The sequence below is a fragment of the Amblyomma americanum genome, chromosome 4, assembly GCF_052857255.1.
Source record: "Amblyomma americanum isolate KBUSLIRL-KWMA chromosome 4, ASM5285725v1, whole genome shotgun sequence".
Taxonomy (NCBI): Eukaryota; Metazoa; Arthropoda; class Arachnida; order Ixodida; family Ixodidae; genus Amblyomma; species Amblyomma americanum.
The window spans coordinates 144712291-144736033 of record NC_135500.1 but is presented as its reverse complement, the minus strand read 5'-3'; the positions used below and the strand labels follow the sequence as shown (position 1 = coordinate 144736033).

General features: G+C 44.7%; 1 protein-coding gene across 1 annotated transcript; it reads left to right on the top strand.

Annotated features, from left to right (window-relative positions):
• The first annotated feature begins 7356 nt into the window (after positions 1 to 7356).
• Positions 7357 to 23726, top strand: stas (Transmembrane protein stas). Its single transcript, XM_077661905.1, has 7 exons — positions 7357 to 7428; positions 10933 to 11062; positions 11382 to 11510; positions 12624 to 12717; positions 13382 to 13486; positions 16086 to 16224; positions 19248 to 23726. The coding sequence occupies exons 1-7, from the start codon at positions 7395 to 7397 to the stop codon at positions 19415 to 19417; spliced, it is 801 nt and encodes a 266-aa protein (XP_077518031.1). The 5' UTR covers positions 7357 to 7394; the 3' UTR covers positions 19418 to 23726.
• Positions 23727 to 23743: the final 17 nt, after the last annotated feature.

Here is a 23743-nt window from a genome sequence, read left to right as displayed (position 1 = left end):
AAGCCGTACGCGGTCATTCCTTGCATTAATGACATTTCCCACAGTCTCAAAAGGGCAGGAGCAAGAGCTGGTGTAAAAGTGCTTATGCCAGCACCCAACAAGTTAAGAAGCCTGTGCACCAAAGTCAACAGCGAGCAGAGGAAAAAATCAATGCAAGAAAAATACCGGAAGAAACATGTGAAATGTGTGAAAAGCGGGGTTTATGAAATACCTCTGTCATGCGGACGCACCTACATTGGTCAAACAGGGCGCTGTTTGAATAAACGGCTTCGAGAGCACAAAAGATCCCTAAAGGGCGCCATCAGCAGTGAATTAGCAAAAAAATTGCAGAGAGCATGAATGCGCTCCGCAGCTTATCCACACAATGGTCGTCCCGTCATACTTTGATCAACGAATCGGGGAGATTGAAGAAGCCTTCAACATCCGACCAAAGAGCGACGTATGTGTCGGCATACCTTCAATAGCGCTTTATGACAGAGAAATTGATTATCTGCGTGCGATGTCTTAATATTTCACCACGTGTACATCTTATGCGTTTTTCATGCTTTTTTTCTTTTCCTTCTTATACGAGCGAGGTGTATATATTCGACGAACGTGCATTAAAAATCTGGTTGTTATTCAGCGTCGTGTCCCGCCTCTCTCTTTATCTCGTGCTGCGCTGCTCCCGTCACAAGGTCATGCACCAACCAGTCCAAATTTTCACCTTGTTAAAGCACATTTCATGTAAACAGGTAAATCTGAATGGCCTAGCCAGCAAGCATTCACGCGAGTGGACAGATGTATTACATCACCTGTAACGTAAGTATGTGCTTGAAATTTGGCACATTTGTGCGCTTAGATGCCTGAAGTCTGCATGAAAAAGAATAAATAATTTTATTGAGCCAGAGCCGAGAAATCTAGCATTAACCTTTTGGGGCCGTCCCTGGACGCACAACTTTTTGGACACGGCTAGTTGTGGGGACGTTTTTCGGATGCCATCGAGAAAACTGAGCAGCTCCTGGGGATATTCCAAATGTCCTGATGGGATATTTCTGGGAGATTTTGAGGAGGTTTTGTGTTTGTTGGGATTGGTCATTCTCTACATTCACAGACCCTTGGGAGTACTGATTCCGCTCCTGGCGCAGAGCTGCTGCCGTTAAGCTACGCTGCACTGGCCTGGGGTGCCAGGTGCTGCCATCGATGGGGCTTGTGAAACCTATGTTGCTCCTGAGGAATCTCTCGCGACTAATCATTAATTGAACTGCCACGGTGGGTAGTTTGCTCACAATCAGGTGGGCAGCTTGTGATGACGTCACAAAGTCACGTGACCAAGGTGGCATCCGTGCTAGAAGAGGCTTCGGACAGACAGACAACCGCTCTTCCGTGGAGTGGAAGCACTAGGGCACTAACATGGCAACCACAGGAATCGTGCGCTCCACACTCGGCGAGTTAGTGATTACCATTATTCAGCTCAAATATTGCATTTTAGCGACCCGTTTGATTTTATTTTTGCCGAAAGTGATGTCTTGAATAACGGCTTGAAACATATGGATGACACTGAAAATGTTCTATTTTAAGCGATTGCATAAGAGCCTCACTGCAGCGGAAGGCCGGCATCACACTGAGGGAAGACACTAAAGAAATAAAAAAACTGACAGCTGGGGGAGCGGCATCGGAACCTAAAATCAGTTCTGCTAGCCGCTGCGTCAGACCACTACGTCATCGCCACAGATTTTTTTTTAAAGCATGGTATTTATTGCATTGAAAATATATTCTATTTACATTAGCTAACTTATTTACAAAGCTTCTAGGAAACGCCACAAAACTCATCGCAAAAAAAGACAGAGCTACAGCACTAGACGCGAGGTAAGAATGAGCACATCACCAAGAGGGAATGCCGCTTCATTTGAAGTCGGTCGGTTCGTACACTTCCCTCAGATGAACAATCAGTTGGAAGAAATAACATCATGTCTGTAGGAACTGCCAAACTCTCGGGCTGCGCTTACAATGTCGTCTTCTTCGTCACGTACCCGCGTTTACGCGTGTTAAGCCATAGAGAAACATGTCGCTATGGTTAAACTGCCAGTCTCTCACGCTGTAGTTTGAAAGAGTGGTCTTCATCACCTTCTATCCGTGCGCGTCCATGGAAGCGACATCAGGCGAGCATGCAGCAAACCGCTCGAAACTGCGGGAGATTAGAAGCAGTGGAATTCAGAAGACCTATAGTGTTATCGCAATTCGTCGGGTAATGGTAATTAAGTGACCTACAAACTTTCTTTGTTCCTAGTCTATTCTGTGCTTATCACTTATTGTAATTGTCGTGGTAAACGCTAATGCATTGTTTTCTAAATATTCTTGACTTACGCAAGTTTTTGTACACATACACAACAATGCGCTCACACATTTTAGCAGTGCATATAGATAACAATGAAATGTTATAAGTGCAGGGAACATGTATGCATGCAGTGCGTGCCAGAAGTAAAGGCAGAGTGATATTTTGGGGCTCCACTCGCAAATGTCTCCGTTTTGGTTCACGTATTAGCTCAAACACACACACGCACGTACACGCTCACACACAAAAATATATGCATCTAGCCTCTCTTACAGTAGTTCCTTGAAGGCTTGTTTTATATGTTTATTACCCAGTGAAATCGCCAGGAGTTGCCGACTACAAAAAAAACGAGTTTTAAAATGACTGCTTGTGAGGGTGAAGGTGATTGAGAACCGACAATATGAGGGCGAGGGAGGGGCGGTAAATTTTTCGAAGTGAGGTTGAGGGTGAGGGAGGGCCACGGATTCAAAAGTGAGGGTGAGGGAGGAAAAGTAAAAATGAGGGCGTTTGCCCACCTCTGGCACCAAGCATACCGCACACGCAGTAAGTAGTTCGGCCGGGGGGGGGGGGGGGGGGGGGGGAGGCATGAAGTGGTCCAGCGTTGCAGAAGGGATTCTGCAAGCACTTAGAGGCAGAAAATATGTCACAACCACATCAGAATAAAGGAAGCCGTACGCGGTCATTCCTTACAATAATAATGACGTTTCCCTCAGTCTCAAAAAGGCAGGCACAAGAGCTGGTATAAAACTGCTCATGTCAGCACCCAACCAATCAAGAAGCCTGTGCGCCAAAGTCAACAGCCAGCAAAGAAAAAATCAATGCAAGAAAAAATACCGGGAAATGTGTGAAAAGCGGGGTTTATGAAATACATCTGTCATGCGGACGCACCTACATTAGTCAAACAGGGCGCTGTTTGAATTAAACGGCTTCGAGAGCACAAAAGATTCCTAAAGGGCGCCATATGCAGTGAATTAGCAAAACAGTGCAGAGAGCATGAATGTGACCTGCAACTTAGGAACACAATGGTCATCCCGACATATTTTGATCAACGAACCGGGGAGATTGAAGAAGCCTTCAACATCCGACCAAAGAGCGACGTATGTGTCGGCATATCTTCAATAGCGTTTCGTGACAACGAAATTGATTATCTGCGTGCGTTGTCCTAATCTTTTACCACGTGTACATCTTATGCGTTTGTCACGGTTTTGTTTATTCCTTATTGCACGAGCAAGATGTATATATTCGATCGAACGTGGATTAAAAATCTGGTTGCTGGTCAGCATTGATTCCCGCCTCTCTATTCGTTGTTTCGTGCCGCGCTGCTTCCGCCACAAGCACATGAAATGTGCCAAAATTTTACACACAAAGGAAATATGAATTCAAAAAGTCGCCCGATCCCGCCCATATAACAGGAAATAGCAGCGCAATACAGATGTAATTTCAGTTTATTAGATGTGCTCTTTGCATTTAAATGAATACAAACAGGTGATGCATATGTATGCACCATTTAACACACAAAGTACGGAGCACTACGGCACCAGCATATAATAATCGCCAAATTTTTCTCTAGCTCTGCGAAATCTGAAAATATGAAGCAATAAAAACATAATACAGGCTGACAGTTGATGCACCTTAAGCAAACATTCTAAAGGGTACACAAGCATATATGCACACGCAAAAGCAAACGCATGTAAAGAGCAACCTCGGTGCCAAAAAAAAAAGACGAGATGGGCGTACGATACAGATACGCGGCTTCAGGTCACGGATTTTCTACAGGGTGAAACCTCACTCTCGCTTTTCCTCTCTCACGAGCCTCCGAGTAAGCTTGAGCGTGTTATCAAAACAGGAAAAAAAATTAATTATATGAGGCGAAAATAAAAACGAGCATAAAGCAACATACCTTGACGACGTTGCCAACGGAAATACGGGAATGAAATAAAATGCTGCAACTGTGTACATGAATTCAACGCAGCCTTCTGTCCTGCGGCTTCTCACGGCACAGCGAACGCTCAAACATGCCCCTTACACCCTCGTTACACCCCCGTTTTATTTTCTTGTGGCTAAGTGGAGATAAGACTGCTTGGAGCCGAATGGAAAGAGGGAACGTCTTGAGGTAGGAGCCCTGGCGCGCCGCACCCATGGTATAGCAGACCGCGCGTGCGGCACAATACGGCCTGGTAGGCGAGATCAAGGGGATCATGGCACAAGTAATCCGGTGGGGGTGGGTTGGGAGTCAGCGACGTGAACACAACACAAACTATACCGCTGCGACAGGACGGCAATGTAGGTAGAGCAGGCACTCGCAGCAAGAGTCTGGTGGGCTTCCGAAGATCTCTCCCGCCAATGACCGCAGTGGACGGCCACGCTGCCACCAACAACACACCACAGTCGTCGGAGGCGCTGAGGGATGCAGAATGCGCGCTAGGAGTCGCCCATTGCCTTGAAAACCGCTGCCGCGAACGACGCCTGTAAGAGCGCCATTATGGTGTAGGGCCGTGAAGCTGCGCAAAAGACTTGCGATGCGCCGCGCGCCGCTGCATCAGTTCCAAAAGGAATTATGTGGGCACGCCGAGGTGCGCGGGAAAGCTGCCATGAAACCGTTCACGACAGCCCAGTAGTGAGAGCAAGAGCTGCCGCGCGCTGGGGCTTGCGCGCGAGCGGCTAGCGGCTGCGCGAATACGTGTGCGCAAGATGGCTTCCGTCCAGCGAGGAAGCCGGGCGAGCGACGGGAGGCCATTACTGCGCCTCTGCTAGACAGCGGCGCAACGAGGACTGCTGGTAGTTGGAGATGCCTGCATGCAGGGACCGCCGCACCGTGCTGAAGTTGGAAACACTATAGAAGACTGGCACGTTGGTGAAAGCCGCTCCCGGCGGTGCGATGAAAAGGCCGTCGCCTGCCTGCCTGCAGCATGGAGCCGACGGCCCACGAGAGAGATGCGGGGTGAAATGCGCTTCCTTCGGCTGTTCGAACAAAACTGTTTGATCTCTCAAAACGGCGAGTGCAAGAGCAAAAGCTTCTCTCCCCGCAGCTTTTGGCGCGAGGGAGAGAGAAAAGGGAGCGAGGAGTCAATCTGTATTTTTTTTTAAAAGCATTGGTCCCAAAAACGTGCTCCCAGTTACCTTTCTGGGACCAAAATGCTTTGAATTGTTTTTGTTTCTGCTTAACACTCTCGAAAAAACGTTTCTAGGCAATTAGTGAGCGCACTTCCCTTTTGCTTGTGTTTCTGTGTCCTGCCTCTACGGCCTGGAAATGTTCGACAAATGTTTTACTGGGACTGGGACATACCATCCTTTCTGGGCGCACGTGGGGAGGTACGTTGTTTGCTGGGATTCTACCGCAGTACAAGTATAAAATGATGCAATTTGACGCAAACTTACATCATATGATACATCAACCAAGGTAAGCCAGTTCAGGTCATGCAAAAGCATAGAAAGTCAAAATAATAACCATGCAAAACCAGGGCTAATGGTGCTAGCGTACGATAATTTGTGGTTAACCCCAAGCTAAACCACCCGTAATTTTTTTTTTGCTTGCACTTCTACGCACTACCCAAATGCTGAGTGTCAGTTCCCTACCGTGCCTGCAAGAAATTTGGTTCATGAAATCAGACGCGCGATTATGTGGTCACACGTCTCACCTGCGACAGAAATACATAAAGAACTGTTCCTGTTATCTGGAGAGCAGTACAACTTTTTCTTTTTTTAGCACATTGCACAATGCAAGGCGGAGCGAGGGATGATTCGGACGTTTATGCTGCTGCTTTATTTCCATGGTAAGACTACAGTGGTTGGCTTTGCCCACCACACTGCGGCACCGCTTCCCTATACCACAATTCCAGCGAAAATAGAAAATACTCAAGTAGGCACGGTGTGAGTGAAAGAAATTCCACACCAACGTCGCCAACAGGCTTTGATTTGACATTGGAATTTCGTAGAAGCATTTTTTTTTTTTTGCGTTGTAGCCAGTTTCTTTGCAACCTAGCTCACCGAGCTGAAATCGGACTTCATTCGGGAAACAAGGCTAGAATTTGGGAATTGAACAGCTTTACTAAGTATAATTTCTGCGTGTTTCACACTACACTCTGATCATCCGACAAACTCGGGGCTGATAATGAATATGTTCGCCGCAGAGCCACGGTTCCCGTTGGACCCGCGGCCACCTTCACGTCCTGACTAGTGCTCATTTTTAGCGCGAAATACCGGATGTTTCACCTAAGGCTTTACACAATTCATTTAAAAAAATGCTTTTTGAGTTATAAGAGCGCTTTTTTCGGCATAGCATTGTGATCGGTGTAGTACATCGCGGCGACGGAGAAGGTGTGCGGCACCCGAGTTTCGTGTTCGCCTCGTGTACTTCCAGGCTGCAGAAACTACTTCCCCAGGAATCTCCACCTTAAGAAGTAGCGCTTTAAAACGGGAATTCATAACGGTCTGCACAGACAAAAAACGTTATCCCGGAAAACGGCTCGTCAGCGCACCTTGCCCTCCCTCACCCTCACCTCACTATGTCTTTCCTAGCTCCCTCGCCCTCACCTCATCATGTCTTTCCTCCCTCGCCCACGTCCTCACGAATTTCCATGCGCCCATCCTCCCTCACCCTCTCCTCACCGACTGAAATCCTCATGAGGTGAGGGCGGGGACGCCCTCATGAGGGTTTGCCCTTGTGAGGATGCCCACCTCTGCTTGGTGCCCGCTTCAGCCTCGTCCACGGACTTCCCTTTTCCTCCTCCCCCACCCCAGGCTCTGAGCCAGATCTGAGCAGTGATCCTAGTGATCCCAACAAACTGGTAAACCGGTATACGTCTCTTGTAGTACGACTCTTTTTTTTTTTTTGCGCGCGCTTTTTCTGTCGTTTTGAATGCGCTTTCAGCGAGTCACTCCAGATGCAGACGACATGCGGAAAGAAAACAAACTAGCAAACTTAGCTCTTGATTCGTGCTTGTGCAGGAATCCAGTATTGCAAAAGCTTCCATAACGGCAGTTAATTCACTTTACTGCACTTTGACTCGCGCTTTTCAGAGAAGTGACTTTTCAGCTTTTGTCGTTCCCCGCCAGAGGGATCAAGGAAATTTGCTTGTTAAAAATGGCAGCCGAGTGTGATGCGAGTACGAAACAAGGTGCGTTATTGAAGCGTTTTTATACGTTTTCTTGAACTTCCCTAGGCAGTTTGTCTCATTTGTACTTAAGTAAACATGCTGTTTGTTCATGCACGTTTCCTTTATTTTTATATCGATTAGCGATTAATATAGCCCCTGCTCGTGCTTCGGGCCGCAGCTGGAATAGACCCATTGTGACGCTGTCTTTCAAGGTTAGGTGAATTTGTTCTGCGTAGCTCGATGAAGGCAACACGTCACAATCCACGTATACCTCTTAACTAAGCCACCGGTAAATACCTGGATACATTTCCCAGACCTGTGCTTATGTGTGCAGCTACAGCTGGTTCCGTTCTCTTGATTTCCGTCTGCATCGATACGTTTTTCTTTGAATGAAATGTTCCTGCCGGCGTGAAGAACGGCGATGGCATTTACGAATTGAGAGATGTAACTGCGTGTTTTCAATGACAAGCCAGGGAAGGCAAGCCTTGGAATGAATTTTTTTGCCTAGTGCGTAGGTGCGGGCTTCGCGGCTGTCGAGCGTAGGCGTCGCGCGGAGTGTTGTTTCGTCAAAGCGAACGGTCTTTGACTTCTGTGCGCAGCTTGACGCATTGCTGGAACACAGGCGTTCGCTCTTCAGGTCATCTTCCTAGGCCTTCAAGTCGCGTGATCTCTGAAGCAACAGAGTGTCCCAAATCGCCGCAAATTTTATGCGTAGTGGGCCCTTTTTATGATGCTGTCATGGGACCTTGTCGCTGAAAAAAAAAAATGTAAAACTGTTCGTGTACTGCATTGACCGCTCGTGATGCAGTGACCGACTGAACCCATGAGCGTCACGCCATCCCTAGCTTGGATCAACAAGTAAGGATTATCATATTAGGACAGGCCTTGCTATCGCGCACTTCTCCAGCCATTGAGCAGCTCGACCTAGTCCGCAGATATATTTTTTGCACAGCGCTCCGAGAAAGGTGATGACACGAATATGGACTTTTGCTAACCTCATTTTCATTTTTTCGTTCTTAAAAAAATTTGTGTAAGCATGTGTGACGGCCGTGCATGCCATTAGCAGTCACGCAGTACGTGCCCGCTGCAAAATTCGTTTCCAAACTCCGCGAAGAATCGGCAGGGATTGAAACGAAGGTCGTTGCGTAAGATAAATTCGTAGCGGATGTTTTGTGGTCAGTAGTGGTCACTTTGTATGGTTTTTGAGTTGCAGGTTTACCCCTGCCAAGCCAGGGGTTAGCGCAGTATGAGCATTTTCATTTATGAACACAAGGTTTTGAAATGCATGAAGGGCATTTTGTCGGCAATAGTAATAGCAACTGGAGCTGCACCACACATATGGTTTTCTTTTGCAGCTGCTTGAAATTTTTACTCTAGAGTCGAGAGGCAAATGTGAAAGTTTGCAAAACCTTCTGACGTAATTGTAGCCATTGCTTGCCAGTGTTTTGTTTTTCTAACTGTAATTGTAAACATTTCTTCAGTGAGTAAAACTCAACTATTTATGTAGCTGTAATTTATTGGTTTCACAGGAAATTGAGTTAAACGAATAAGGTAATTTCTAACGAAGAATGTAACGTTCAGACAGCACACAGAAGAGGCGAGGACAAACATTATGCCGGACCATCTGGCTCCTCAGCGTACATTAAGTTAATTTTTACCTTTCAAATCAGTCAAGCATGGTAGGCCATATGTGCCATACTGAGACATCCAAATGATGATCGTAGCGTTGTAGGCATGTTAATAAAAAATTATGAATGTGTGTAACTGTGTGACTCCTGAATTTCTCCAATGAATTCAGCTTTGTACATTTTACTATTTGCAAGAATTACATCAATGAGGATATGCATGATGTCCTTTATTTATGATATGCTAGGATTATTTTCTTGTATGTCAAAGCAGCGGTAATAATTATAGGTAAATAAATGACCTTGATGAAACACTATCAGACGGTGTTGGCCAGAAAAAGATACAGTAGTGTTGTTTTAGCAAATGAAGAAAAAATGCAAGAAATGAAAAGTAACAAAAAGACACTTTTTGTAGAAAATTCCAGAAATATATTTATTGCACAATCATATGACACCTTTTATATGTCAAGCCGCCGCCGCGGCTCAGTGATTGTGGCACTCGGCTGCTGACCTGAAAGACGTGGCTGGGTTCGATCCTGGCAGCAGCGGTCGAATTTCAGTGGAGAGAAAATGCTAGAGGCCCATGTACTGTGCGATGTCGGTGCACGTTGAAGAACCCCAGGTGGTCAAAATTTCCAGAGCCCTTCGCTATGGCGTCCCTCATAGCCTTAGTCGCTTTGGGATGTTAAAACCCCGTAAACCAAACCTTTAATGTATACTGTTTGGTGTAAATTTCATCTTTTGGTTGAGGAAAAGAGTATAAGGCAATAGAGGAGAGGAATGGGCATGCATTACTTGAGTTAAGGTACTTGTGTTAAGTATTAGAAGGGTAGCACAGTCTTTGCTGCACCTTCGTGCAATTGTAGTTGATTTGCTTGTTGAGATGGAAACTTGAGAAAAATTATGGACGGCAGTTAAGACTACTTACGTGTTTTGAATGGAAAGCATTGATTGTTTAGTTTATATTTTTCTTCCTTCCTAATAATACACCTTCTCATTAGCATATAGTCGTAAGGCAACGCATACACTAGATTCATCTTTATTCGCCAAGCGGCAACGCGGCTTTGTGGCCTATGAGCAGCGTGCTCGCCTTGCAATCTGAAGGTCCTTGGTTCAATTCTTCTCGCCTTTGGAATAAACTTTATTTTGCTTTGCCAATGACGTCATTGGGTCTTTTGTGGGCCACTTTTCCTGGATGCCAACAATGACACCTGGTTTCATTGCTAATGGGCCGTATAAGGCTTTCGCCTTAAAATGAATTCACATGGTAGGCCTTGGCTGACTTCTCACAGCTGAGCTCGCATGTGCAGTATGTGGGCTGGCTCATTTGCGCTTTGCACTGACAATGTCCTTTGTGCACCGCTTAGGAATATGCAAGCCTCCTGCTGTGTGGCTTGAAATCATATGGATAAACTCTGATCACACATTGATATTTATGCGTTGCTTGGTGGATGATTCTCTAACAGTTTTTGTTCTTGGAAACAAATCAAAACAAAGCAAGGGTTGTTTTTCGTGGTGACAAACCAAGAACTAAAGGCTCCTTGTTCCCTGTGTAGTTGCTTTTGAACAATATTGCATTAGCACATAATTACAGAACATAAATTTAAAAAGCAATGACATGGCTACCATGGGGAGAAATGAGGATCCTCAAAAAACGAAAAAGGAACCAAAACTAAAGGGGACCTTTTAATGCTCTTGCATTCGATGAGACCAAAGCTTCAGGACACTTTAAACCGAGTGTTCAGATTAAGTTAGCTCAAATCAAGAATTGACTGTATCAGGGTTACATACCAATGTTACTCTACCAGAGAAGCAGTCACAGGGGTAGTGGCTTCTGAGGCTGCTTTCTACTTAGCATTTTGTGATCGTAACTGGTTTTTCTTTGTTTTTTTGTTTTCAGAGAGCGTGACAGTGCCTTTGAAACATGGAAGGGAGAGCACAAGCCGAGCATTCCTCATCCTTGTGATGATATTCCTTTCTTCGCTACTGTGCCTTTTTCTAGTCTACTTGAATTTCCCAAAGCTGGATCCGTGAGTACGACTTTCACTTGGCAAGATTGTCTGCTCTTGAAATCTTTGACCAGTTGTTGTTTAGGTGTTATGTTGGTGTTTGTATACAGTTCAAAAACTTATTGTTTAATTAAAGTAAATGTAGTCGGGTGATGAAGATGATAAAACTTGGAGTCTTCTCAAGTTTGTGCTGCACACAACATATGTAGCTAGTGCCTGCGTGTTTACTCAACGTGGGGAAGAGCATTTTTCTGTTTGGAAATAGGGCTGATTTTTCATTTTTCCCTTTGATTCTGTGCTTTTTCTGGCTATTGATGATGTCAAATATTTTTTACATCAGATCTGAAAAACAGCACATCAAGCTTCCACGGGACATAGAAGATGCCAAGGGCTTGGGGCAGGTGCTCAACAGATACACGGACCGTTATTTTTTCGCTGTCACATCTGGATTCTTTGTCACATACATCTTGTATCCTTTTTAAGCATGCACGTGGTTTTTTTTTGTAACATAAACCATGCAGATACGCGTTTAAACTGAGGCAGGGGTAATGGTTATAAGCTTATTCTTTTTTCACATTTGATTTGCATTTTCTAGTTTAGTCACTTGCCAATCATTATGATAATGGCAAGGAGGCTAAAGAGAGCACTGTTTTCATAAATGCTACATGTTCGAGTGAGGCAGCATAGGCTGCTAGCTGGACACTTGCATTGTCATAGGATGCTGTGCCATAAAAAATTTGTGAATCTGCTCCTGTGCGCATCACCACTAGTATTATGCTCTTACGATGGAACTTAGCTGTAGTGCTGGCTGTCATCTTTCTCGCACATTACAGCTGCATATGTCTTGTCTGCGTGCACCTACTGTCCTCTTGCTCTTGAGTGCAGTCTTTTCGTGAACGCGGGCCATGTCAGTGTGTTGGAGGAATTTGCGATGGGCAGAGTAGCCAATCTAGAGGGTTTCAAAGTAGCGGCAGCCTTATTGTTTCTGTATGATTAGTTCACTTGGTGGTTGGTTTCTGCATCTGTACACAATGTGACCATGTTACCCGAGGTGGAGTTGCAGAAGTCGGCACAGAGCCAAAAGGACATGACACGCATGTTAAGCTGCTCTGCTGTATTGTGCAAGAGTGCAGAAGCAATAAATACTAGAATATAGGGGGCCACCACGGTGGCTCAGTGGTTATGGCGCTCGGCTGCTGACCCGAAAGACGCGGGTTAGATCCCGGCCGCGGCGGTCGAATTTCGATGGAATTCGAAATTCTAGAGGCCCGTGTACTGTGCGATGTCAGTGCACTTTAACCCCAGGTAGTCGAAATTTCCGGAGGCCTTCACTATGGCGTCCCTCATAGCCTGAGTCGTTTTGGGACGTTAAATCCCCATAAACCATAAACCAACCTAGAATGTAGGCTAACTTTCTGTGTATCTGTAGCACTGCAGTGAAGCTGATGTTTTTTGAACTTTTGATGCTGAAGTGGTTGACAGAGCAGCTTTATGTCAGTGGCTATGGTGCTGCACTTTCTTTTTTCATTTTTTTATATTGCTTGAGCAAGTTGTTGCCCCTGACAACATTGTGCCCATACAGCCTGCAGTCCTTTGCCATACCAGGCTCCATCTTTCTCAGTATTCTCTCCGGTTTCCTGTTTCCATTCCCTATGGCTCTCTTCCTGGTGTGCCTCGTAAGTTATGTTCTTGTTTTCATGCCCTTCTACTCTTTTCTGGTCAATTCTTTTGTCCCAATTTTGTTCTCTTGGATGTTTACTTGCCGGGACAAGTCTCAAGAATCGTTTATTTCAATGCATGCATAGTGAGTGCAGAAATGTAGATTTAAAAGGAGGTCCCATAGTGGGGAACTGAATTGGTGCCTCTTGTATGTAGTGGACATAAAAGTGTTTGAACGAAAAACTCAGCAGTGAAGAAAGGCGAACAACACCACAAAGCCATTGAAAATTGTGTCAAAGAATCATAAGGATATGTCCTGCATTTGTTATACATCCTGTGCAATTATTAGGAAGTATCAAATACCTGAAAAAGATAACTGCTAATGTATTAAGCAATAGGTGCACAAGGACACGAAGATGATAGTTATCTTTGAATTTTTTTAGCCGTATTCCTTTCAAGAGACTGTTAATGCTGGCTTTGCTATATACTTGTGCCCTTTCTAACGTTTGTTAAGTCACAGAGCAGATTTCGGTGGAAAATAATGGCACCTGCTCCTGTAGGATATGCTGTGCTGCACATATGTAACAAAAAAAAGAGAACATAGAAGCATGCAGCATTTGCATAGGAAGCTTTGCCTTTGCCATTTGGTCCTGCAGGTGATCCATTCTTATCTTTCTACAGTGCTCTGCGTTGGGAGCATCGTTCTGCTACTTCTTCTCGTACCTGGTTGGAAGGAAGCTTGTGCTCAAATACTTCCCCTCCAGGGCCATGAAGTGGTCAGAGCAGGTATGAGTGTCATGGAGTCTGCCGGACGACGTTCTTATGCGGCTACGCATGGCGATTCTTTTGTCTTTGTTTGAAGCCTCTTGCACATGCAAGCGAAAACGGTAGCGAATCCTGCCGCGGCGGCGCAAAAGCCTGTTTTTGAGTCATCACGTCGGTGAGCAGCGAGGTTCCAACAAGTTGGAAATTTTCGCTGCGACACACCACTCAATCGCTCATTCGCTTGCATGTGAACCAACCGTGATGCGTCATCAGGCTCACTGTCCCGCTGTAGCGAAGCTTAATCGCATGTCACCACATTCTGTTTGTGTGTCTGATTCAAGCGTGTTTAACTGTATGCATTCAGCCCATGTTCTGCCTTGAGCATGGCATCAGGCAGCACCTCTTTGAAGCGGGTCAAATGATCTGCATGGTAATAAAACTGGTTCCTCGTTGAGAGAGCCTGTAATATAGAGACAAGCCTCGATATAACAAACACGGATATTACGAATTATTGGCTATATCGAACTCTTCGTAAATATTTTTGACGCATGCAATTTCTACTTTATATATCGAACGCGGTTGGCCATGAAACGGATATACTGTATCGAACTTCTAAGCGCCAAACTGCCCGTTCGGATGGCAGGCGGCAGGCTTCACCGCACTGCATAAGTGACAGGTGGTGATGCGGCAAGCGTACGCGCCAAGGTTTGCGCTTTTATCACGCACTCGCGACGTGTAGGGTTGCAGTCCGGCAGTCAGCACGCGTTCGCAACTCTGGCATCCGTCGACAGCGCCATGGACGCAGCAGCGCACGCAGGTGGTTATAAGCTTGCAGTAACAACCGTGCGCTCATGTCGGCTGTCGCGGAGGTGGTGAAAACAGCAATAGCTTTCGCTCTGACATACCGCTTTCCATGCGACACGGCTGTGATGCGGGGAAGCCATCGTAGCCGGCGTTCAACCTGCGCTTGCGGTGTTGTGCGGGGAAGCCAACTTAATTGGCGCTCGGTTTTTGCGGCCTTCGGAATAGCCGCGACCGCCTTCGAAACGCTGGCAAAACCTGGGAACACGCCTCTCCGTTTCTCTAGTAAGGATCGCCAGAATTGCTGCCCCTTCAAGGGCTAAATTGCGCCGCCCTTGCCAGTGTTTTTGACAATTTTATACTACGAATTTTGGCTATAGCGAACTATTGTAAGATTTTTTTTTTGCGTTTTTGCTATAACTGAGTTACAGTGTATAAAGCATTTGTACTTTTTAGAATGGGAGCCGGTTAAGTGTCTGTGTTGGTGGCTTTATGCAGTTAATAACTGAAAAAGTTGATAGGTTCTTGAGGAAAGGAAATGGCACTGTCCTGTGTCTCGGTGGACACCTGTACTGCAATGTAAGGGAAAGGATAAAGTAGGGAGTGAGAGAAGAAAGGAAGAAAGAGAAGAGATGCCGTAGTGGAGGGCTCAGGAGTAATTTCAACCACCTGGGGATCTTTTAACATGCATCGCATAGCACAGCACAGCATTTCACCTCCATCCAAACGCGGCCGCTGCAGCCTGATTAGAACCCGGGAACTCCGGCTTGGTAGCCGAGCACCCTAACCACTGAGCCACCGCTGCGGGAAGGGAACTTGATAACTGCATGCTTGCAGGTTGTCCGCCCGCACATTTCATATGCCATGCTGAACTTTGCAGCTCCATCGTGAAGCCCCAGGACAGCCATATCCCGTGCACTTTGTTCTTTTATGAAGTCAAGAGTTTGAGGGAAACCAGTCTGGTTGTGTATGCACATGAAGATGAAGGTGAAGCAGCGACCACTGAAGAAGTATTCTTGACGTTTCAGTTTCTGGAGAACATTCAGTGGTTGGTGTTTCGTCATTCTTTTATGTGGCACTGCCAACCTCCAGTTTGCTGTTCTAGATAATTTTTACTTCTGCGATATACTCTTCTGGTATAAAAATTATGCGGTCTGTTTTCTTCCAAGTAGTATTTGCTTGCCGAGAGCCTTAAACTCCTCTGGGCAGCAGTTCTGCTGTAAACCAGAAGCTGACTGAGAAAACGGGAACATCTGGGAGGAGTGGAGGTTGGCAATGCTTGACTTAGGCCTGTAGAAACAATCGCCGTAATTTAATGTTGCAGAAAGGGAGCAGCATAGACTAGAGAAGACAAACTGATGATGTCATATCTGATATTGGTAGGCTTGGGCTGGAAACTTCATGCACAGAACAGGTAACGGGTGGTCTTCGAGGGCAGAGCGGATGTCAAGAGAAGCGGAAGAGAGGTGAATGCAGCAAAAACTGAGATGAAGAAATTAAGTTGGGAAGTTTGCAGATAGGGTGCCCACAGCTGGGACAGCACAGGTATAGATAATTGAAGATCATTTGCGAGAAGCTTTTGTCTTGTGCTTGACTTAGCCTGGCTGCTGCTGCTGCTTCTGCTGCTGATGATGATGATGGGGCTGGTGAGTCTAGCAGTTTGTATTTTTAAATCGTTCTGCATTCCGTGAAGGACACTTAAGTGGTGTAAAATGGGTCTGTCAGCTTTGCATTGTATCACTGCCCTTTCTTGATGCCCTTTCTTGAATTTTCTTTTCCCTGACTTCTGTCTCCTGCCTTGTGTGCGCGTGATGTGCAGGTCGGCAACCATAGGGACAACCTTCTCAACTACATGATTTTCCTGCGTGTGACGCCGTTCGTGCCCAACTGGTTCATCAACATCGCAGCACCTGTGATAGATGTGCCCATAGCCCCTTTCTTTCTAGGCACATTCTTTGGTAAGCACCCTCTGGAGATGCTTATGTTACTGGTCGACATTGCGTTTTCCTGTGTTCATAGCAGCATGCGCCCAATGCAAAATGCACATAATAACTAGCAGAGTTTTTCTGTCATACTGATTAGCATAGCTGGTCATTAGTGAAACAAATTTTTGGGCGCCCAGCTGTGGCAATTGTGTTGGCTGCTAGTTAACATTGCATTATGGTAGGTATGAAAATTGTTGCACTCGTGTTGCCAGTAACCTGTTACCCAAACTGGAAGGTTTTGTTGTAATTATTTTTTGATTGAAGTCAAGAGTAAGTTTTTTTTTTTTTCTTTTTTTAGAAAAAGTGTGTATGAAGCGATGAACCCTATATAGAGTCAGGTTTAAAAAGTAAGGCTAGGCTAGACTTTGGTCAAAAAGTGATGGTTGTGGCGTTGGCGAGGCATATTTTTTGCATTTTCTAAATCTGTGTGACAAAGGGAAACCATTAGAAAGAGAAGTGCAGAAGCATTTCAGTGAAGGCTGTAGGTGTAAAAAATGTGCTTGAAGCCCTCTGCCTCCTAGGAGCCCGCTCACGTTTAACATTGCCGGGAGTACTATGTGGAGAGGAGGCATTGAACAGTGACAACAAATGGCTCTTCTGCTCAAACTAAAGTCCCTGTTATCTGGCTATTGCTAGTAGAATTTTCAGACGTCGCTTCGAAAGTGAACTCTGCTTGAGCACCTGGCATTTGTATGGGCAAGAACAATGTACTGTGCAGTGCATACTGCAGATCACCGAGAATATTGTCAGTGCAGAAATGCAGTGAGAGAAAAATAAGGTTGTGTGTGCCACATTGGTACACACAAAAGCCTTAACAATGCCCACCTCCAAACAGCTGCCCAAGTCTCTCAAATTTTGCAATAAAGCATTCCTTTCAACGCCTAAGTCAAATGATCTTGTGCTGTGTGCAGTACCTTCGCTGCTGTTTTCATAAGGTTCAAAGTTGTCAATTGGTTTAAAGGTGCAATTAGTGCTTTCTTATACTGTACGCTACATTCACTGCACATATAACGGGCGAATGAAGCTGCTGCATGCAACCAAAATTTATTTTCTCTGGGAACACGTGTTAGAAGAAGATTGTTGAAAGGAATATGAACAGTAGTTAAAGCCCCTAGTTACCGATGATTTCTTGAGATATTGTGGATTTAATCATTTTTTACGGAACCAGCCTCATTCTCTTTTTTAATGCTATTGTTTCTAGGGGAATCAATAGGAACTATGATGTGATGGAAAAATGACCATTGTACCTTATTTGCGCTAATATAATGTTAGCGGGAAGTAAAGAACTCAGGAAAATTTTTATTTAATGAACTATTATTATGGCTATAATAAATCTCAAACTCTTCAGGCCAACCATAGCTGAGGCTCCTCCTCCCTCTCAAGCAAAAAGAAAGCAGACGGCACGTTAAAATACGGAATGAGTGGATATGTCAGCATTATTTAAGAGGCAATGCTTCAGATGCACTCTGCCACAAGTGAGCAAACCCAACCCTTCCGTGCAGCAGTAACCGCCGTCCCATTGTGCCACCCCAGAACTATACTCCATCCCGTAACCAACTTGCAGCACTACCACAGGCAGACCTTGTCAACCAATCAGAAGAGCATGTTACACCTGTTGTTCTGTGTCTAGTCGTCTGCGTGTCGTCTTCCCCGTGGTGTGCACAGATATGGTCCGAAAAGAATATAAATTGACACTGTCTACTTATCATAAGTGTATGCACGCTTGCGTACGCTAAGCACAAGCATTTTGCGGGATGTTACGCCATTTGTCAGATTCGCAAATTTGTCGCTCAGACGTTTTGTTTTAGGCGAGATTGAAATAAAAAAATAAAGCAAATTTGTCACTTAGACGTTGTGTTATCGGCAAGATTAGACGAAACGAAAGCCCAGTGCCCCATTTATGGCCAGTGAACATACTGAAAATGACATTAACAATGACAAACTCAGTATGAGGCGAGGGGTCCTGCTTCGAAGGGTGCCACCATTTTGGAAGCAATCTTTCAGAGCACGCAAGAGTCGGCCGCGCTAAACTCAGGAACTGACATACGTAGCGCAAGCGTACGTTAAGGCTCAGTATGAAATAGTGTTTGGCGCTTGCGCACTTTAAAGCACGCAATCACATATGCCCGTATGCTTATTTTAACTGACACTACATTTCGCAGCATCAGAACATGCTCCCTGTGCACTAATCACATCTTTGGTAGTGCTGTGAGGATCGAGTATACTGGGATTGAGTATACTCAGTGTTCCGAGATGCCGAGTCCTGCGCCCGTTTGCCCTTCATTGCTTTTCCTACTTCACTCGTTTCTTTCAGTGCCTTCTCTCGCAACGAACCGCTCCGCCTTTTTTCTACATTTATAGCCACCTTCTCCGAGGTCATTGAAAAGTTGGCTTCTCTTCGTGGCTTTCAGGCCTGGTGGCTTAGGTCACCTTATCTACCTTGAAAAACGTGGAAATAAAAATTAACACTATATTCATAATTTGTTTCCAGGTATAACGCGAGGTGCATTCCAAAGCATTATTTGATGTCTCCCGTAGGATATTGCAAATTGTTTTCAGTTTGAGGAATTTAAAAAACCTTCCGCCGCAAAGTGTTAGGGGCCTTGATAGATTTCAAGCCACAAAATTTATGGCGCTGCTTGTCTGAAAGCAGTGGATTACAAAATTAAAACTGCTGTAGTGTGTTTAAACTATCGGATCATGTACTAGCCTGTGGCATGTTGACGAAAAGAGTTGAGTGCTTGATGGAAGGGGTGCACAAAATATTATTTATTTTACCCTAGAGGAGAGGGAGGGAAGAGGCGCAGAACATGGATTGGTATGCCAGAAGCAAAAATGGCACTGTGCAAAAGTAGAATAATTGAGAACACATAATATCAACATAAACACTAAAAGCAAAACACATACCAAATATGAGGGACAGTCTACATCATGAATAAGCTGGTCTCCTGAAACAGCAGTCTTTCCAAGATGTCGTTGTTCTTCTGTCCATGCAGGTGTAGCACCGCCATCATTTGTCGCCATCCAGGCTGGCACCACGCTGCATCAGCTGACATCATCCCGAGACGCGATTTCTTGGTGGTCGGTGACCTTACTGGCTGGCTTTGCAGTGCTGTCACTGGTGCCAGTGATCTTCAAGGGCAAGCTCAAGCAGAAAGTGCTCTAGTGCTCCTCTCAAAACTGGGACGCCATGCCACATGTGTCCATTTGCATTCTTCCTGCTGACGTACCCACCCAAACTCTTGAGTTTTTTTGTTTTTTTTGTGCCCCCTCCCCTTTCAGTCATAGTGTTTTTTGCCTCTCAGCTTTAATCGCAGTTTAAGGGTTTTGTGTGAAAGATTTGCATATAGTGCTTCAATTCGTATCTTGAGATACTTTCATATTGTTTCCTCTCTTGCAGTGTGCTTTCACCACACTTGGCTCCTACAGTATTTCTTTCAGTTTTTTTATGTTTTCAGCATCAGAGAACCAAAATTGGTATTTAAGGCAGTGGCCATATGACAGGAAACTTTGAGGCGTTCGTGACATGTCCTTTAATGCCTCGTTATGTCATTCCTGGTTCATGTCCTGAACCACAAATATCCTTCGTCACTTTCGATTTCCAGAGCTCAGAATTTGTTACTTGGTAGACATTTGGCTTTCGAAAAGTCACGATGAAAAAAACATATCTAGCAGAAGCTGTCATGTTTCGTTTTGTGCGTGGAGTCTTTGGTTTTCCACTTTCATGTGTTTCTTTCGGTGTACATAAGTAGCAGTGTGTGTTGTCACTGCAATTCACACTAGGTTGCTCCAATGTTGGGTCGCTTTGTGTGTACTTCAAATGAATTGTCCTTTAAAACCTTAGCGTGCAATTCATTTTTACTCTCAGTTGTTCACTTACTTCTTTGTTTTCGAAAGCCCAATTTATAGGCCCTGTAGCCATTATCCACTGCACTCCTATATCATGGTTTGTCTTGTGTTTCTTTTTGTTCCCGTGTATTGAGGCCTTTGTAGGCTCCTCCTCTAGAACCTCAGCATTGTTACCCCATTGGTCTGCGACATACTTCCACATCTGCTTTTCTGCCGTGCGCTTTTTTTTTTTCTCATTCCATCAAAGCTAACAGTATTCCTCTAGCCAAGATTGTGCTTTCTTTTTGTACTCCTCTAACCAGGATTGTGCAATTGCATTTTCTCTCGTGACCTCATTTCTCTCTTCTGCACACCCCATCCTCTCCTTTCTGATTCAGCCAAGGCTGTCATGCCCACGCATCTCAGTGGTGCCAGTGCATTTGCAGGAATTGTCGCCTGCGTTGTCCCCATTGTGTGTCGACCAACATTGTGCTTGTGGCATGCTGTAAACAAGAAAATTGTGGTTGTTGATGCAGTGCTGAAGTGTCGCGTTGTCAACTACACAAGGGTGTGGTGTTGTGAATGTGAAACAGGCAGTTAATGTTCCACCTCCATGAAATCTGTGAGGCCAAAATTGGTTTTGTTACTCTTCACCGGTTCTACAGCATATGATTGAAACGGCAGGTGCAAGCTTTCTCACTTGCCCCTTCAACTGTTGCCTTAAACATTCTACAGTGAATTATATGGATAGTATGAATACTTGTTCGTTGATTGCAGTAGCCTGTAAACAATTCAGAGAGAAAAAATTACATCGAAGATGAATTCGGCACCATGCTGCTCCTACATTATCTGTCCTAGCACTTGAGCTGCGGACCAGGACCAAGTGGTTCTAAACAAACTTAGAGGCAAGTGATGTGAGGCGTACGGCACCAATCCTGTATTATACATGTACACTTGTGAAAACGAAGAATGTTGTGTATTCAAAGCTGCGCATGTTTCTGTGTGCAGGGCACGCAACCTCAGGCATTATTATAGGTGCCAACAAATTAATAGCTCAGCTATCCTTACTGTGGCTAGTAGGATAGCTAGGCAGTTCTCTGATGTGGAATTGAAGCTGGGGGAAATGTTTCAAAGCTGGACCTCTGAGGGAACCAGGTTTCTAGGGAGCAAGCATGTTCAAAAGTGCATTTTTCAGTTGTCTGAAGGTGTGACTCTGTATTTTAGGGGCACTGCACCAAAGTACAACAAAAGTAAACGGCATGACAAGCCAAAGAAAGTGCAGATTTTGGAGCTTGATATCTGTATGCGCGTCTTCAAGAAAAAGAAGAGTAACTGGCGTTTGAGGTGAAGTGACTGCAGTCTTGGCTACTTTTCAATTTGCTGGCAATATTTAATGCAGCATTCACATTGTAGGCTTTAGGTACAGGACCTCTCTCTCTGTCAGCCAAATGGGTGTAGTGTGCATGATATTTGTATGCCAGCCAACGTTGGGAGTGTGAGATTGGGATCACGCAACATGCTTGGGAAGCATCTGTGTAAAAACTCTCACGCATTCGGCTTGAAATGGCAGCAATACGTTTAGCCTAAATGGTAGGTCACCAAGTGGGCGTTCACTTTTTCTTCCCCCCGAGCCTGTGGTTCTACGTATACATGCTCCAAAGATCTTTGTTTCAGCATGCTTCGGACCGCACAGCCATGCACAAGCTGAGCTTGCATCTTTGCAGCTTTATATTTGGATCGCTGCGCTGAGGTTGTCCCTCCTACTGCTGTCGGCTTTAGTCAGTGCTTTTTCAGTGATTAGGAGGGTAGGTGAAAGTGTAGGACCAATGTAATGCAAGAAAAACCTAATGAAAATTATTAGTAGATGGTGTTTTTAAAAAACTTCCCAAGCTGCACTGCCAATAACTGAAGCATGTGGCAGATTTCCACTTGCACTGCAGAAACCTAAGCAGTCGCAACACCATCCTCCTCTCTGCCTAAAGTGTGTAAAGTGCTGGAAATGCAACAGCAGTTTTGTTGCACAGCTCGGTAACAGTCTTAGCGAAATGCAAAATGGTCCTGGAGCTTTTGGAAAGCACTGTAACTGAAGAAATAGTTATGCATAGCAGTTGTGACACAAATATTACATTTCTTATGAAGCCGGTCAGATGCAGACATTCTTCGACTATGTATTGCATTCAGCTGTGCATGAAGGCTGTTGGGGCTATTTTCCTCACACTCATTTCCACCCGAACCATAAAGAGTTTGTTCAGAAGCTGGAGTAAGGCTTAACACTGGTGAATGAAATTCGTACATTACTTGAAATCCTGTGCTCTATGCATGCGTTGCACAGGCTTTTTTCCTGGTAATGACTGTCTTGACCATCGCCTGTCTGGGACATTTTAGACAGTCCTCAATTCTTGGCACAAATGTGGCAGTCCAGAAATGCAGTCGTGTGTATGTATAACTAGCACAGCATGCGTGGGTGCGCAGCCTGTGAAACTAGAACTTGTAAGATCTTTTCCGTGTCTTGCCAGCAATATCTTGGCTTTTGATGCACGTGCCCTCTTTAAATTTCCTTTCCTGATAGTTTCAATAGCTTCGAAACCTTTTCTTTTCTTTTTTTTTGCTTTCTTAGCAAGTAAGGCTCAAGATGAAGGATTACGTGTATGAGCATGGAAAGTATTTTCAATTTTTACGCACACTCATAGTCCGTTGTCATTTTTCAGGGAGGCATTGATGAAAACGCACTTTCAAAGTACTATTTTGTGCATAATGCAGTAACAGGACAGTGCTTCTTTTCTCTTCTTATATTGCAAAAAGTATGTGATTTTAAAGAAAAACATTTTGTACAGCTAGCTTATCCCGGATGCCCTTTTTTCTTGTGCATGCAGTGCTCTTTCTTTTGCAGTTTCGAGTTCTGTTTACGTGATTTGCAGTTGCAAAGCGTAGTTGTTCGTAGGTGAGAAGAGCTGTTGAGTGGAAGAACCCACCAGAAGAAAAAAAAAAGGGTCGTTTTGCAAGATATATTATGTCTTTGTTTTTCCCATCGCTTGTTGTTAAAAGACAGTGAACAGTATTTTATTCAGCTCATTATAGAGCGGGCCTTTTAACTTTGATCTTGAAAGCTAGTCATGGTGGTTGTAGTTATTTAGCACTTGAGAATAATAAGCACATAGAAGTGCTATGAAGAAAACAGACCAGCTCAGCTAAATAGGCAATGAGAAAAATGGCTTAGACGTATTTTGGCTGATGTGTAAGAAACGTTCCATAGATTTAATTTCTTCTTGAATGGCACACCCTTTGGCCACGCAAAGCCTGATTACCAATCTTAGTATCGCTGGAATGATTTTTGTGGGTACTAGAAGCTGTGCTCTCAAATTTCAAGGCTTGTTTGGACTAACTGGTAGCTGCTGTTTTTGACAAGCCAAAATACCTACTTGTGATACTGTTTACATTCAAACACTGTGTAAATTTTCTTCCGAAATTATTACTAACGTGCCTCTGCGTAACATTCATTTATGCTGTGTGCCTCAGCGTGTTGTGTAATTTTGAAAATTTACTAGTTACAAAGCGTCGTTCACACTGAAGTCTGGTGATGTGCTACGGATTGCGTATTGGTGTAAACTGAGGTGCAAAATAAATTCTGAAATCTCAGTGGTCTTTGATCGGTGCTCTGAGAGCT

What these genes read in the sequence shown, in the direction of transcription:
- stas (XM_077661905.1), top strand. Translation starts at nt 7,395, where the DNA reads ATGGCAGCCGAGTGTGATGCGAGTACGAAACAAG. An exon ending in AATTTCCCAAAGCTGGATCC is followed by an intron (nt 11,063 to 11,381) that starts GTGAGTACGACT and finishes TTTTTACATCAG; the next exon opens with ATCTGAAAAACAGCACATCA. An exon ending in TTCTTTGTCACATACATCTT is followed by an intron (nt 11,511 to 12,623) that starts GTATCCTTTTTA and finishes GTGCCCATACAG; the next exon opens with CCTGCAGTCCTTTGCCATAC.